Source organism: Oncorhynchus keta, chromosome 20 (assembly GCF_023373465.1).
Source record: "Oncorhynchus keta strain PuntledgeMale-10-30-2019 chromosome 20, Oket_V2, whole genome shotgun sequence".
Lineage (NCBI taxonomy): Eukaryota > Metazoa > Chordata > Actinopteri > Salmoniformes > Salmonidae > Oncorhynchus > Oncorhynchus keta.
Genome location: NC_068440.1, coordinates 781930 through 797100, shown reverse-complemented (window position 1 = coordinate 797100; position 15171 = coordinate 781930). Strand labels below are relative to the sequence as shown.

At 43.0% G+C, this 15171-nt stretch overlaps 1 protein-coding gene across 3 annotated transcripts in view; it reads left to right on the top strand.

The window, feature by feature from the left end:
* The first annotated feature begins 115 nt into the window (after positions 1 to 115).
* The window catches only part of LOC118399105 (tripartite motif-containing protein 46-like), a 34276-nt gene continuing 19220 nt past the window's right edge, over positions 116 to 15171 (top strand). For 2 of the 3 annotated variants that reach the window (XM_052471860.1, XM_052471863.1), the window contains exons 1-6: positions 6128 to 6405; positions 11200 to 11464; positions 11683 to 11836; positions 13986 to 14184; positions 14264 to 14410; positions 14779 to 14874. In XM_052471860.1, coding sequence (XP_052327820.1) covers positions 6277 to 6405; positions 11200 to 11464; positions 11683 to 11836; positions 13986 to 14184; positions 14264 to 14410; positions 14779 to 14874 — 990 coding nt within the window. In that variant the 5' untranslated portion in view covers positions 6128 to 6276. Of the gene's footprint in view, positions 5346 to 6127; positions 6406 to 11199; positions 11465 to 11682; positions 11837 to 13985; positions 14185 to 14263; positions 14411 to 14778; positions 14875 to 15171 lie in introns of those variants that run through there. The other variant, XM_052471862.1, reaches the window with a different exon arrangement.

Genomic DNA, 15171 nt, shown 5'->3' with positions numbered 1-15171 from the left:
GATTTGTTTTGCATGCGTTTATGAACATTTGCAATCAAATCAAATGTATTTATTTAGCCCTTCTTACATCAGCTGATATCTCAAAGTGCTGTACAGAAACCCAGCCTAAAATCCCAAACAGCAAGCAATGCAGGTGTAGAAGCACGGTGGCTAGGAAAAACTCCCTAGAAAGGCCAAAACCTAGGAAGAAACCTAGAGAGGAACCAGGCTATGAGGGGTGGCCAGTCCTCTTCTAGCTGTGCCGGGTGGAGACTATAACAGACCATGGCCAAGATGTTCAAATGTTCATAAATGACCAGCATGGTCAGCATAATAATAATCACAGTAGTTGTCGAGGGTGCAGCAAGTCAGCACCTCAGGAGTAAATGTAAGTTGGTTTTTCATAGCCGATCATTAAGAGTATCTGTACCGCTCCTGCTATCTCTAGAGAGTTGAAAACAGCAGGTCTTGGACAGGTAGCACGTCCGGTGAACAGGTCAGGGTTCCATAGCCGCAGGCAGAACAGTTGAAACTGGAGCAGCAGCACGGACAGGTGGACTGGGGACAGCATGGAGTCATCATGCCAGGTAGTCCTGAGGCATGGTCCTAGAGTTCAGGTCCTCCGAGAGAGAGAAAGAGAGAATTAGAGAGAGCATACTTAAATTCACACAGGACACCGGATAAGACAGGAGAAGTACTCCAGATATAACAGACTGACCCTAGCCCCCCGACACATAAACTACTGCAGCATAAATACTGGAGGCTGAGACAGGAGGGGTCAGGAGACACTGTGGGCCCATCCGATGATACCCCCGGACAGGGTCAAACAGGCAGGCTATAACCCCACCCACTTTGCCAAAGCACAGCCCCCACACCACTAGAGGGATATCTTCAACCACCAACTTGCCATCCTGAGACAAGGTCGAGTATAGCCCACAAAGATCTCCGCCACGGCCCATCCAAGGGGAGCGCCAACCCAGACAGGAAGATCACGTCAGTGACAACCCACTCAAGTGACACACCCCTCCTAGGGACGGCATGGAAGAGCACCAGTAAGCCAGTGACTCAGCCCCTGTAATAGGGTTAGAGGCAGAGAATCCCAGTGGAGAGAGGGGAACCGGCCAGGCAGAGACACCAAGGGTGGTTCGTTGCTCCAGAGCCTTTCCGTTCACCTTCACACTCCTGGGCCAGACTATACTCAATCATATGACCCACTGAAGAGATGAGTCTTCAGTAAAGACTTAAAGGTTGAGACCGAGTCTGCGTCTCTCACATGGGTAGGCAGACCATTCCATAAAAATGGAGCTCTAGGAGAAAGCTCTGCCTCCAGCTGTTTGCTTAGAAATTCTAGGGACAATTAGGAGGCCTGCGTCTTGTGACTGTAGCGTACGTGTAGGTATGTACGGCAGGACCAAATCGGAAAGATAGGTAGGAGCAAGCCCATGTTATGCTTTGTGGATTAGCAGTAAAACCTTGAAATCAGCCCTTGCCTTAACAGGAAGCCAGTGTAGGAAGGCTAGCACTGGAGTAATATGATCAACTTCTTTGGTTCTAGTCAGGATTCTAGCAGCCGTATTTAGCACTAACTGAAGTTTATTTAGTGCTTTATCCGGGTAGCCGGAAAGTAGAGCATTGCAGTCGTCTAACCTAGAAGTAACAAAAGCATGGATTCATTTTTCTTCATCATTTTTGGACAGAAAGTTTCTTATTTTTTTGCAATGTTACGTAGATGGAAAAACGCTGTCCTTGAAACAGTCTTGATATGTTCGTCAAAAGAGAGATCAGGGTCCAGAGTAACGCCGAGGTCCTTCACAGTTTTATTTTAGACGACTGTACAACCATCAAGATTAATTGTCAGATTCAACAGAAGATCTCTTTGTTTCTTGGGAGGAATGGGAGATTCAATATAGGCCAATAGTTTTTTATATTTCCGGGTCAAGGTTTGTTTTTTTCAAGAGAGGCTTTATTACTGACACTTTTAGTGAGTTTGGTACACATCCGGTGGATAGAGAGACCTTTATTATGTTCAACATAGGAGGTCCAAGCACAGGAAGCAGTTCTTTCAGTAGTTTAGTTGGAATAGGGTCCAGTATGCAGCTTGAAGGTTTAGAGGCCATGATTATTTTCATCATTGTGTCAAGAGATATAGTACTAAAACACTTGAGCGTCTCTCCTGATCCTAGGTCCTGGCAGAGTTGTGCAGACTCAGGACAACTGAGCTTTGGAGGAATACGCAGATTTAAAGAGGAGTCCGGAATTTGCTTTCTAATGATCATGATCTTTTCTTCAAAGAAGCTCATGAATTTATTACTGCTGAAGTGAAACCCATCCTCTCTTGGGGAGTGCTGCTTTTTAGTTAGCTTTGCGACAGTATCAAAAAGACATTTCGGATTGTTCTTATTTTCCTCAATTAAGTTGGAAAAATAGGATGATTGAGCAGCAGTGAGGGCTCATCGATACTGCACGGTACTGTCTTTCCAAGCTAGTCGGAAGACTTCCAGTTTGGTGTGGCGCCATTTACGTTCCAATTTTCTGGAAGCTTACTTCAGAGCTCGGGTATTTTCTGTGTCCCAGGGAGCTAGTTTCTTATGACAAATGTTTAAGGTTTTTAGGGGTGCAACTGCATCTAGGGTATTGTGCAAGGTTAAATTGAGTTCTTCAGTTAGGTGGTTAACTGATTTTTTCCTCTGACGTCCTTGGGTAGGCAGAGGGAGTCTGGAAGGGCATCAAGGAATCTTTGGGTTGTCTGAGAATTTATAGCACGATTTTTGATGCTCCTTGGTTGGGGTCTGAGCAGATTATTTGTTGCGATTGCAAACGTAATAAAATGGTGGTCCGATATTCCAGGATTATGAGGAAAAACATTAAGATCCACAACATTTATTCCATGGGACAAAACTAGGTCTAGAGTATGACTGTGACAGTGAGTAGGTCCAGAGACATTTTGGACAAAACCCACTGAGTCGATGATGGCTCCGAAAGTGAGTCTGTGGACTTTTCCATGTGAATATTAAAATCACCAAAAATTAGAATATTGTCTGCCATGACTACAAGGTCCGATAGGAATTCAGGGAACTCAGTGAGGAAGGCTGTATATGGCCCAGGAGGCCTGTAAACAGTAGCTATAGAAAGTGATTGAGTAGGCTGTATAGATTTCATGACTAGAAGCTCAAAAGACGAAAACATATATTTTTTTGTAAATTGAAATTTGCTATCGTAAATGTTAGCAACACCTCCGCCTTTGCGGGATGCACGGGGGATATGGTCACTAGTGTAACCAGGAGGTGAGGCCTCATTTAACATAGTAATTTCATCAGGCTTAAGCCATGTTTCAGTCAGGCCAATCACATCAAGATTATGATCAGTGATTAGTTCATTGACTATGGCCTCCTTTGAAGTGAGGGATCTAAACATTAAGTAGCCCTATTTTGAGATGTGAGATATCACAATCTCTTTCAATAATGTCAAGAATGGAGGAGCTCTTTATTCCAGTGAGATTGCTAAGGCGAACACCGCCATGTTTTGTTTTGCCCAACCTAGGTCAAGACACAGACACCATCTCAATGGGGATAGCTGAGCTGACTACACTGACTGTGCAAGTGGCAGACTCCACTAAACTGGCAGGCTGGCTAACAGCCTGCTGCCTGGCCTGCACCCTATTTCATTGTGGAGCTAGAGGAGTTAGAGCCCTGTCTATGTTGGTAGATAAGATGAGAGCACCCCTCCAGTTAGGATGGAGTCTGTCACTCCTCAACAGGTCAGGCTTGGTCCTGTTTGTGGGTGAGTCCCAGAAAGAGGGTCAATTATCAAAAAAAAAAAAAACCTATATTTTGGGAGGGACAGAAAACAGTTTTCAACCAGCGATTGAATTGTGAGACTCTGCTGTAGAGCTCATCACTCACCCCAACTGGGAGGGGCCAGAGGCAATTACTCAATGCGGACACATCTTTCTAGCTGATTTACAAGCCGAAGCTTTGTTGTGCTTCGTGACCTCTGACTGTTTCATCCTAACATCATTGGTGCCAACATGGATAACAATATCCCTATAGTCTGTACACTAGCCAGCTTTAGCTTTAGCCTGCACCATCTTCAGATTAGCCTTAATTTCGGTAGCGCTGCCCCCTGGTAAACAGTGTATGATCGCTGAATGATTCATTTTAAGTCTAATACTGCGGGTAATGGAGTCGCCAATGACTAGCGTTTTCAATTTGTCAGAGCTAATGGTGGGAGGCTTCGGCGTCTCAGACGGGAGGAGTAGAGACCAGAGAAGGCTCGGCCTCTGACTCCGACTCGCTGCTTAATGGGGAAAACCGGTTGAAACTTTCTCTCGGCTAAAATGAGGGACACCGGTTGAGCATTCCTACAGAATTTCCCTCCAGAAGCCATGACAAAGTTGTCCGTGTGTGGGGACTGTGCGAGGGGATTTATACTGCTATCTGTACTTACTGGTGGCACAGACGCTGTTTCATCCTTTCCTACACTTACATTACCCTTGCCTAACGATTGCGTCTGAAGCAGGGCGTGCAGCACTTCTATCCTCGCCATCAGGCGATCGTTCTCCTGTATATTATGAGTACAGCGACTGCAATTAGAAGACATGTTAATGTTACTACTTAGCTTCGGCTGTTGGAGGTCCTGACGAACCATGTCCAGATAAAGCGTCCGGAGTGAAAATGTTGAATGAAAAAAAAGCAATCCCAGCTGTGTTATAGATGTCCCAGCTGTGCTAACTCGTGTTCTCAAAAAAGGCCTTCAATATTGCTTTATACACTAGTGTTCTTTTGTATTATGTTTATAAAGCAGTATATTTGTTTTAATGTAAAGTAGGCCTATTAATTAATTTTCACATTTTTTGGGGTGGTCACTTTTTGGTAACAGGGTTTATTACGCATGCTCCGACTACTGTCGTCCTTTTCACCCGCCCCTTTATTACAGTGCATAGCAGAGACAGAAACCCCAGAATCGTGGGAGAATATCCGAGGTTGATGCGATACTATAAAGGAAGGCTGAGAAATGTCTGGGCTGGGAGTAGTTTACCAAGCGAATAATATGGCAGCATTTGGGATGGTGTGTGCATTTTCATGACCGTTTACATTTATTTCGTTTAAATAAAATGCCTCTCTACCATTGGGCTTCATTTTTCTATTGTTAACGTTTTTATGGGTTGTAGCCTCGCGCGCCTGTGCCCAGTTCCAATAATCTTATTGTGGAAATGGTGAATCAGGATTTATGAATATCTATTTGGCAATTTTCGCCTTCATGGCACCTGTTGTTATTGTTATGATAACGGTAGGGGTATCATGTGTAATTCACCGAAGGAGGCACAGTCGGATTGAACGCTCACTTCTTCAATGATGGACGCTCTGGTTCGTATTAGTATGACTAGCCTGTGTGTGGTTGTGTCCGTGTATTGTTTATGTTTACATGTTTTGTTGTTTCCCCGTTGTAGTCTTCTAATATCCTAGGACATTTTATAGGTTAATGATGCAGACAGTAACCTAACTATTTATTTTCAGGTGTCTGATTCGCCCCAATTTTGCACCTGTCCGAACACTCTTATTTCATAATAATTTCATAAATTTAACAGGGCTCATTGTCACACATTAATCTTTAAAAAAAAAAGTGATGTAGGCCTATCTATAGCATACGAAAATGTATATATTCCTATTCCACCCCATTCATCTACCTGGTCATGAATTCGTTATGTTGGCTAATAGTCTTCAACCTAGACCAAAAGGAAACAGAAAGGCCTATTTATGTTTTAAATAACGCTGTAGCATTTACCATACTTTCCCATTCAATTCACCTGTAAATATGTGGATGCCTACCAAATGTATTGAATCACTCATAGGCCTATTATAGGCGTTACCCATTTTGGTGCACATTTTTTTGAGAACTATAAGGTGCGCTTTAATGACCTGGTGATTTTTTTGTGGACAACAAACATGCGTTAAAGATGTAGACCCTATGCTTATTCGAATGCAACACTTGACACGCTGGAAACAAACAAAGAAGCCGTGCAAATAAAATGCCATACGTTTTGTGCGAGCTTGTAGGATGTGCAGGTACCAGGGATGCTTGTTACCATGGAGACGGGACGCAGGCACGCGGTGCGGTCTTGTGCTGCATAGGGGGAGATCAAATAAAAACGAGGGTACCGAAGATCGCACAGCGCATAGGCTATTGTAGTTTTCAACAAAGAGAACAATGAAAGACTGACAATCACTATTTTCAAGCACTATATCAACAGGAATTAAAAGGTAGTCTTTAAAATATTTAACATCTCACAAATCTCCCATGTCACACCTCCTTGTAGTTGGGCAGAAATCCCCCCGCTTTCAGTTTCTAGTGTCACCTTTCCGAGAGCACCGCTCCGATTACGGTGGAAGAAACAATCCTATCATGGCGCCTAGATTCCAGCTGAAGGTAAGAATTGCCCTGTATCACAACGCGTGTTCTGGAAACCAAGCCGGTGACAGATATTGCATTGCGAAGCAATTTGTGCTTTTAACATGGAATGCAGGTCCTATATGGACAAATCATTTGTGGACGTCAGTGGATTGTAGACAGTGTAGCATAACCTGGCTAGCATATTGCTCGAGTAGAACAAGAAAGAACAGGACCGAGTTGACATTGGTGAATGACATAGAGACAGTGTGACTCAAACCATATCATGCTGGTAAATTATAAATGATCTTTCTTTGACCTTCAGATCTGGGTGTTTTATGATGTGATGTGATGTGTGTGTGTGGAGGGCTTGGCTTCATATACATTATATTAAACAGATACCTTTGGTGCATTTTCACAAAAGCACAAAAAATCTAAACAGATCATGTTTCAAAACTCTAATCAAAAGTTTTTATTGACCAAGTACAACAAACGAATTCACAGTCACTTGTTCACTGCAACAAATCACTCGAATCACTCAATTTGGATGCATTTTCAATTGAATCATCTGCTTTTCAAAATGCAACATTCACTTTAAGCCGACAATTTGATATGATATTCTTATCATTTGTGCACACTACAATTCATTATCACTTAATCAAACTGCTCATAACTTAAGTACTGAACTAAACTGATGTAGTGCCTAGTTAACATATAAAGGGAAGGGGAAACTAAATCATACGGTATATGGATGTGATCATTCTCCAGAAGCCAGTGTGCTTCAATAGGACAATGTGGGAAGAGTTACTCTTATGTGCTACCATTTGGAATTACAATGCACCGCTGAAATAGCTGGGTTGTATATAACCACATATTCCACTCATTATCTGAATTTCATTGATACACTCACTGTAAGCTGATTCATTTTGTTGAGCAGAGAGATAGGAGATACTGTATAGAAATGACATACAACACCACAGTATGTGACAATAAAATATGTTATTATTATTATTATTTTTTAATTATACACCATATTTCTGATGATTGGTCCTACGTTTGTACTGTATAAGGATAATGAAAACGTAAAGACTGACCTATTTCCCAACATGCTCACAATGTGTATATTGTATTGTTTTGCTGTTGGATTAAATAGTAGTTTAAATAACTAAGTGGCGAACCTGTCATTATCTGATGCATTGGTGATTTTGCATGAATGACTCGGGTGTGAAAGATATGTGCAACCCCAATGAATGCACAATCAAAAGTTCTTTAAAAAGATAGGGGCCAATACAAGTGTTATCAGTTCAGGGTTTTGTACTTAGAGTTTTGAAAATAGACCACTTACAGTGCATTTGGAAAGTATTCAGACCCCTTGACTTTTTCCACATTTTGTTTTTCGAAAATAGATTAAAATAAACATGTTTTCCCTCATCAGTCTACACACAATACCATATAATGACTTTTTTTTTGCAAATGTATTAAAAACAAACAGCAATACCTTATTTACATAAGTATTCAGACCCTTTGCTATGAGACTCGAAATTGAGTTCAGGTGCACCCTGTTTCCATTGATCATCCTTGATGTTTCTGCAACTTGATTGGAGTCCACCTGTGGTAAATTCAATTGATTGGACATGATTTGGAGAGGCACACACCTGTCTATATAAGGTCCCACAGTTGACAGTGCAAGTCAGAGCAAAAACCAAGCCATGAGGTTGAAGGAATTGTCCGTAGAGCTCAGAGACAGGCACATATCTGGGGAATAGTACAAAAAAAATGTCTGCAGCATTGAAGGTCCCCAAGAACATAGTGGCCTCCATCATTCTTAAATGGAAGAAGTTTGGAAACACCAAGACTCTTCCTATAGCTGGCCACCTGGCCAAACTGAGAAATTAAGGGAGAAGGGGCTTGGTCAGGGAGGTGACCAAGAACCCGATGGTCACTCTGGCAGAGCTCCAGAGTTCCTCTGTGGAGATGGGAGAATCTCCTAGAAGGACAAAAATCTCTGCAGCACACCACTAATCAGGCCTTTATGGTAGAGTGGCCAGACAGAAGCCACTCCTCAGTAAAAGCCACATGACAGCCCGCTTGGAGTTTGCCAGAGGCACCTAAAGGACTCTCAGACCATGAGAAACAAGATTTTTTGGTCTGATGAAACCAAGAATGGACTATTTGGCCTGAATGCCAAGCGTCACGTCTGGAGGAAACTGGGACCATCCCTACAGTGAAGCATGGTGATGGCAGCATCATGCTGTGGGGATGTTTTTCAATGACAGGGACTGGAAGACTAGTCAGGTTCGAGGGAAAGGTGAACAGAACAAAGTATAGAGAGATCCTTGATGAAACCTGCTCCAGAGCACTCATGACCTCAGACTGGGGCGAAGGTTCACCTTCCAACAGGACAACGACCCTAAGCACACAGCCAAGACAACGCGTGAGTAGATTCGGGACAAGTCTCTAAATGTCCTTGAGTGGCCCAGTCAGAGCCCGGGCTTGAACCCGATCTAACATTTCTGGAGAGACCTGAAAATAGCTGTGCAGCGACGCTCCCCATCCAGCCTGACAGACCTTTAGAGGATCTGCAGAGAAGAATGGGTGAAACTGCCCAAATGCAGGTGTGCCAAGCTTGTAGCGTCATACCCCAGAAGACTTGAGTCTGTAATCGCTGCAAAAGGTGCTTTAACAAAGTACTGATAAAGAATCTGAATACTTATGTAAATGTAATATTTGTAATACGTTTTTATTTTTCATAAATATGACAACATTTCTAAAAACCTGTTTTGCTTTGTCATTATGGGGTATTGTGTGTAGATTGATGAGGGGGAAAAAATGATGTCTTCAATTTTAGAATAAGGTTGTAATGTAACAAAATGTCAAGGGGTCTGAATACTTTCTGAATGAAAGTGTATATCTGAAGAATGTGTCAAAGTGATTCAATAAAACTGTAATGTGGGAAAAGTATCACTTGATTTAGGCTGTGCTATAGTGTTGCTTAAAGCATATAATCAAGTACAAATCATGTCATTTCAGTAGATGTGATTAGTTTATTAAATTCAAAGGAAGGTTGTCATCCTCCTCTCCCCCTGCATCAGAGAATGGATATCGGTTAGTTTGTGTTTTTCAATGTACTGATTAACTTGTGTGTCAGTGTGAGTGTGTGAGTGAATGTGTATGTGTGTGTGAATCAGTTCCTGGAGCCTCAGGAGTAGAGTTTGCATTGTTTCCCCCCCACCCTCAATTTTATACCACGTCATAGGCTTTTACCAGAGCTGCTATCAGTATTTTATTTTTTTACCTTTATTTAACTAGAACAAATTCTTATTTTCAATGACGGCCAAGGAACAGTGGGTTAACTGCCTGTTCAGGGGTAGAACAACAGATTTGTATCTTGTCAGCTCAGGGATTTGAACATGCAACCTTCCGGTTACTAGTCCAACGCTCTAACCACTAGGCTACCCTGATGCATCCTGCAACGGTTAGGCTACTGATTCTTCTACAGTTGACATGGTGATTTTATTTATTAATTCATTAATTTCCTTCACTTAGAGTAGGAATGCTGATCTAGGATCGGGTCCCCCCCTGTCCATGTAATCTTACTCATTATGATCTGTTTTAGCGAGTGCGGGACAACTTCTGGTGAAACTGGAGGGCGCTCAATTCAAATAAATAATCATAAAAATTATGGATATTCTTGTTAATCTAACTGCAGTAGCTATTACAGCGAATACATGCCATGCTATTGTATGAGGACGGCGCTCCATATCAACATATTTTTCCACCGTCACAGGTTTTATAAATTCACAAATAGCGATCAAATATTCACTTACTTTTTGAAAATCTTCCTCTGATTTGTCATCCAAAGGGTCCCAGCTATAACATGTAGTGTCGTTTCGTGAGATGAAATCCTTCTTTATATCCCAAAAAGTCAGTTTAGTCGGCGCCATTGATTTGAATAATCCACTCGTTCAACATGCAGATAAAGGAATCCGAAAATCTACCCATAAACTTTTTTTCAACAAGTCAAAATATGTTTTTATTCACGCCTCAGATACCCTAAAATGTAATCAAACTATAATGTTTCTTACGGAAAGAAGTATGTTCAATAGGAAACCGATTTTAGCAGGTGCGTCCTATCTTCATGGCGCTCGCAAACATGAATTTCCAAGACTGTGTTCCTGTACTAAAACTGACATTTCTTATTCGTTTATGAAGTTACAAGCCTGAAACCTTGAACATAGACTGCTGACACCCTGTGGAAGCCATAGGAATTGGCTTGTTTAATTTTGGCTTATTTCCAAAATGACCTTATTACTTGCCATTCTAAGAGGATGGTCTCTCTCTCAAAAACAGTTCCGGTTGTTTTTTGTTTGGATTTTCTCCTACCTTATCTATTGTGTTATATTCTCCTACATTATTTTAACATTTCTACAAACTTCAAAGTGTTTTCTTTCCAATGGTACCAATTATATGCATATCCTGGCTTCAGGGCCTGAGCAACAGGCAGTTTACTTTGGGCACGTCATTCAGACAGGAAGTGGAGAGAAAAAGGGGCCTAGCCCTAAGAAGTTTTTAACCCTAAACCTAACCCTAGCTCCTAACCCTAACATTCCCTTGAATATCAAAGTAAAAGTGACCCATGAATATCAAAGTGACCCATGAATATCAAAGTGACTGGTGACTTACAGTAGCGAGTGCACATATTCTCATAGTTTTTTTGTACAGGTCCCCATGGGAATCAAACCCACAACCCTTGCATTGCAAGCACCATGTGCTACCAACCGAGCCACACAGGACCCCTACCTGTGTGATTCATTGACTCTCCCTCCTCCCCAGTCTAACGTGAAGAGCATGGAGTGCGAGCTGCATTGCCCAGTGTGTAAGGAGATCGTCAAGCAGCCCGTGGTCCTGCCATGTCAGCACAGCGTCTGCCTGATGTGTGCCTCAGAGGTCCTGGTTCAAAATGGCTACCCTCCTCCGGAGCTGCCACCCGAGCCCAACTCTCCTGCCTCCACCCCCAACACCCGCTCTCCCCGCCAGGCACGCAGGCCCATGCCCAGCAAGGCCGACCATCGACCCATCGACCGCGTGCTACGTTCAGGTAATGTGTGTGTGTTTGTGTAAATGTGTGTTTGCACGTGAGAGAGAGTGTGTGTATGTGTCTTTAGATTCAATGTCAAGTGAAGATCAATAGGACTAGTCTGGGGATGCGTTGGGAATACACAAGTCATTCTCTCTTTCTCTCTATTTCCTCCACTACCCATCCCTCTCTCCTCATCCCATTGACTGACTTCTCCCCCTCTCTCACCCTTTGTCCAGGATTTGGGACGTATCCGTCGCCAGGGCGACGGCGTAAGGAACCGCCCCCCGTGATGTTGTTTCCGTGCCCGCCCTGTGGGAGAGAGGTAGAGCTGGGAGAGAAGGGTCTGACTGACTGCCTGCGTAACCTCACCTTGGAGCGCATTGTAGAGAGGTAACACACACACACACACACACTTACATTTATACACGCAAGTACGCACACATGCACTATGCACAGGTCTTGGTCTTGTGAGATGTTACTGAAAAGACACATACATTTTATGTGATCCCATGTGATCTTATGTGAAGTTAATGTAATAACCTGTAAAACAACATGTGATAACATGAAACTACACATGTGAAAACACGTGATCACATGTAAAGTGTTCCATGAACCCATTTTCACATGATTTTCATGTGAAATTTAAACATGAAATAATGTGATTTGCCACTTGTGAAATCGTGTTTTTTCTGTAAGGAAGGATGTAGCCCTGCCTTAGGGCTGGGTGGTATACCGTATTTTGATGCACAGACTGGTTTGGGTTTTTACTTTACCTTCTATAACGGATATTGAATGTTTGGTTTGTTAAATGTGATACACCATGTGTAACGTCCATTTTTATAGTCATCTCTCTCCATGCTGCTTTCCACACAGACCTAGCCCCTCACCCTGTCACTCAAGGAGCTCATTTGTTGTTCCTCGACCAAGAGACACTTGCGTTCAGTGGTCAATGCAGCACATGCAACAATGATGACAACGATGCTGTTTTCACTTTGCTTCTTAATATAGATCCACTAGCGTTCTATAATTACACTATTAGTTTGTGTTTCTTACATCTGCAAATGGCTAGTTTGTCTTTTCTTAGCAGGTTGGGCCTAAATTGCCACTAATGCTAATTGCTAGTTAGCTGGCTAGCTAATACATGTACTGAGTCAGAGCAAATGTAACTAGCTATACAGCCTGATAATACCAGGGATGGTGCGACCTAAATCAGCATGTCGTTTGTGCAAAGAAATCTTCTAAATCCAAGGAATATGCGAAGCATGAACATGTTAGCTACATGAAGTTTCTAAGAGAAAAAATTAAATGTAACCAAAGGTTGTAGGGTCCCCTATGAAACACTGACCATCACTTTGGTTCCTACCCTGTCACAATAACTCCTCCCTGGCATTTTTATTCGTTGTCATGTCGAACAACACTGTATTCAAAGTGCCCACTATTATAGTCTAACTATAGAATTAGAATAATCATTCTATTTCCATTATTCCAACAGTTCAGCCAAATGGTTTGCTCTAAATCGCAACTGCAACGTTTTATTTAGAATTGTTTGCCCATATCGTGCAGCCCTTACGTGGCAGTGTGGAAATGATCTCAAATGAGTGCAGGAAATGTAGAAATTTATGAAAATGCTGAAAATAATTGTTGTTTTAAGTTGAATTGAACAGTATAAAACAATCAGAAGGGAGAAATACACATTGAAATTGCTTAGAATGTATGTGTTGCCATCTTATGGTAACACACTTCTCGTAAAGCAAATTTAGAACTTTTATGATTCAAAAACATAAAATACCTTGATACTGTATGATATTTTGGCCATATTGCCAAGCCTTACCGTGCCTGCAAAATCAGTGTCACCATCAGGAAGGAATTTCCTCTTGGTCTGTTGAAGACGTTAGTTTTCCAGTCGGTTCCGATCTCACCCGTGACGCGCGCACACACACGCACACACACGCACGCACGCACGCACGCACGCACGCACGCACGCACACGCACACACACACACACACACACACACACACACACACACACACACACACACACACACACACACACAGTGAGAGAGTGTGTCCAAGTACTGCTTTCCAAATAGCACCCTGGTCAAAAGTAGTGCGCTATATAGGGAATAGGGTGCCACTCTTGTTAATCAGCATGGAGCTGACCTAGAGAGGAAATTAGCAGAGCTCCCAGACTGCAACACACTGCAGCAACCTACTGTAGCAGAAAGACACTGCACTTCCACTGGACGACTGCAGTGTAACTGCTAAAAGCTTATTTTCCCCATGTAGAGTAACCTCTTTTATGTTATTTATCACCCGGTCTACCCATCCCCTCTCTCTCTGTCTTGGCCCTGTTCTCTCCATCCATCATTCTTATTTTTGTCTCTCTTTCTTTCGCCTTTTCCAACCTCGCCCACCCCCTATCTACCACTATCCTGCCCTAATTCGCCCATGCTCTCTCTAGCTCTCTCTCTCTCTCTCTCTCTCCCCTACCCTCCTTCCTTTAATCATTCCCCTCTATCTTTCTCTCCCCCCTCTCTTAGGTACAGACACACAGTGAGCCTGGGCAGTGTGGCTGTGATGTGTCAGTTCTGCAAGCCTCCCCAGTCCCTGGAGGCCACTAAGGGCTGCGCCGACTGCCAAGCCAGCTTCTGTAACGAGTGTTTCAAGCTCTACCACCCCTGGGGGACTCCTCGCGCCCAGCATGAACACGTCCAGCCCACCCTCAACTTCAGGCCCAAGGTGAGGCCTGCCTCTCTCTCATCCCTCTCTCAAACCTCTCTTCTCTCCTTTCTCACCCCTCTTGTCTCTCCTCCTCCAGGTTCTGTCGTGTCCGGAGCATGACCAGGAGCGTCTGCACTTCTACTGTAGGACGTGCCAGCGGCTGCTGTGCCCGCTCTGCAAGCTGCGCCGAGTCCACGCCGGGCACAAGGTGGCGCCAGTCGCCCAGGCATACCAGACACTCAAGGTAGGCATCCGGGTGCAATGGCTTAATTGGTTGTTGCATGGTTCCTGCATTGGCCTTTTACTGTGGAATTGACTGGATAATGTATGTAATACCTGAGCTGCTTTGAATAAAAGTACCTAAATGGCAATATTGTTATAATCAATTGCATTAGTGGATATCACACGCAATGGGGATTGGCCCTCAATGGTTGGTCGTTAGTCTAGTAGTACAGTGCATGGCAGAAAAGGGGTAAGTCGCCATTGAACTGTGGGTTTAGATCATCCAGTGTATAAGAGACGAATACAGTTCAAATGTAGGGTCATACAGAGCTACTGATGTGCATTAGGATTAAGTCTGGTCAGGGCATTAACTCTTTGTTTATTTGACAGGACAAGATTACCAAGGAGATGAACTACATTCTGTCCAACCAGGAGACAGTGCTGGGCCAGATCTCACAGCTGGAGAGTGCCACCACTCAGACAGAGGTAACTAAATAATACTGCAGTCTGCAGAGATCCAGAAATAACCCACCAGAGGGGTATACCACAAAGCAGGGCTAACTTTGATAAACAACCAGAAATAACTTTAGATTAATTAAGAAAGTTTACCTTAGATATGTGTTTTTGGATGTTGAGTCAGTTAGACCAAGTTTTCTTCATATTTCTTCATAATTCATCATATGAGCTCCACTGTGCGGGTGATAATATATAATAATATTTAAGCAAGTTAGCTGGCTAATTTATTGATGCTACTGACCACACCACCATAGACAGCATTGTTTA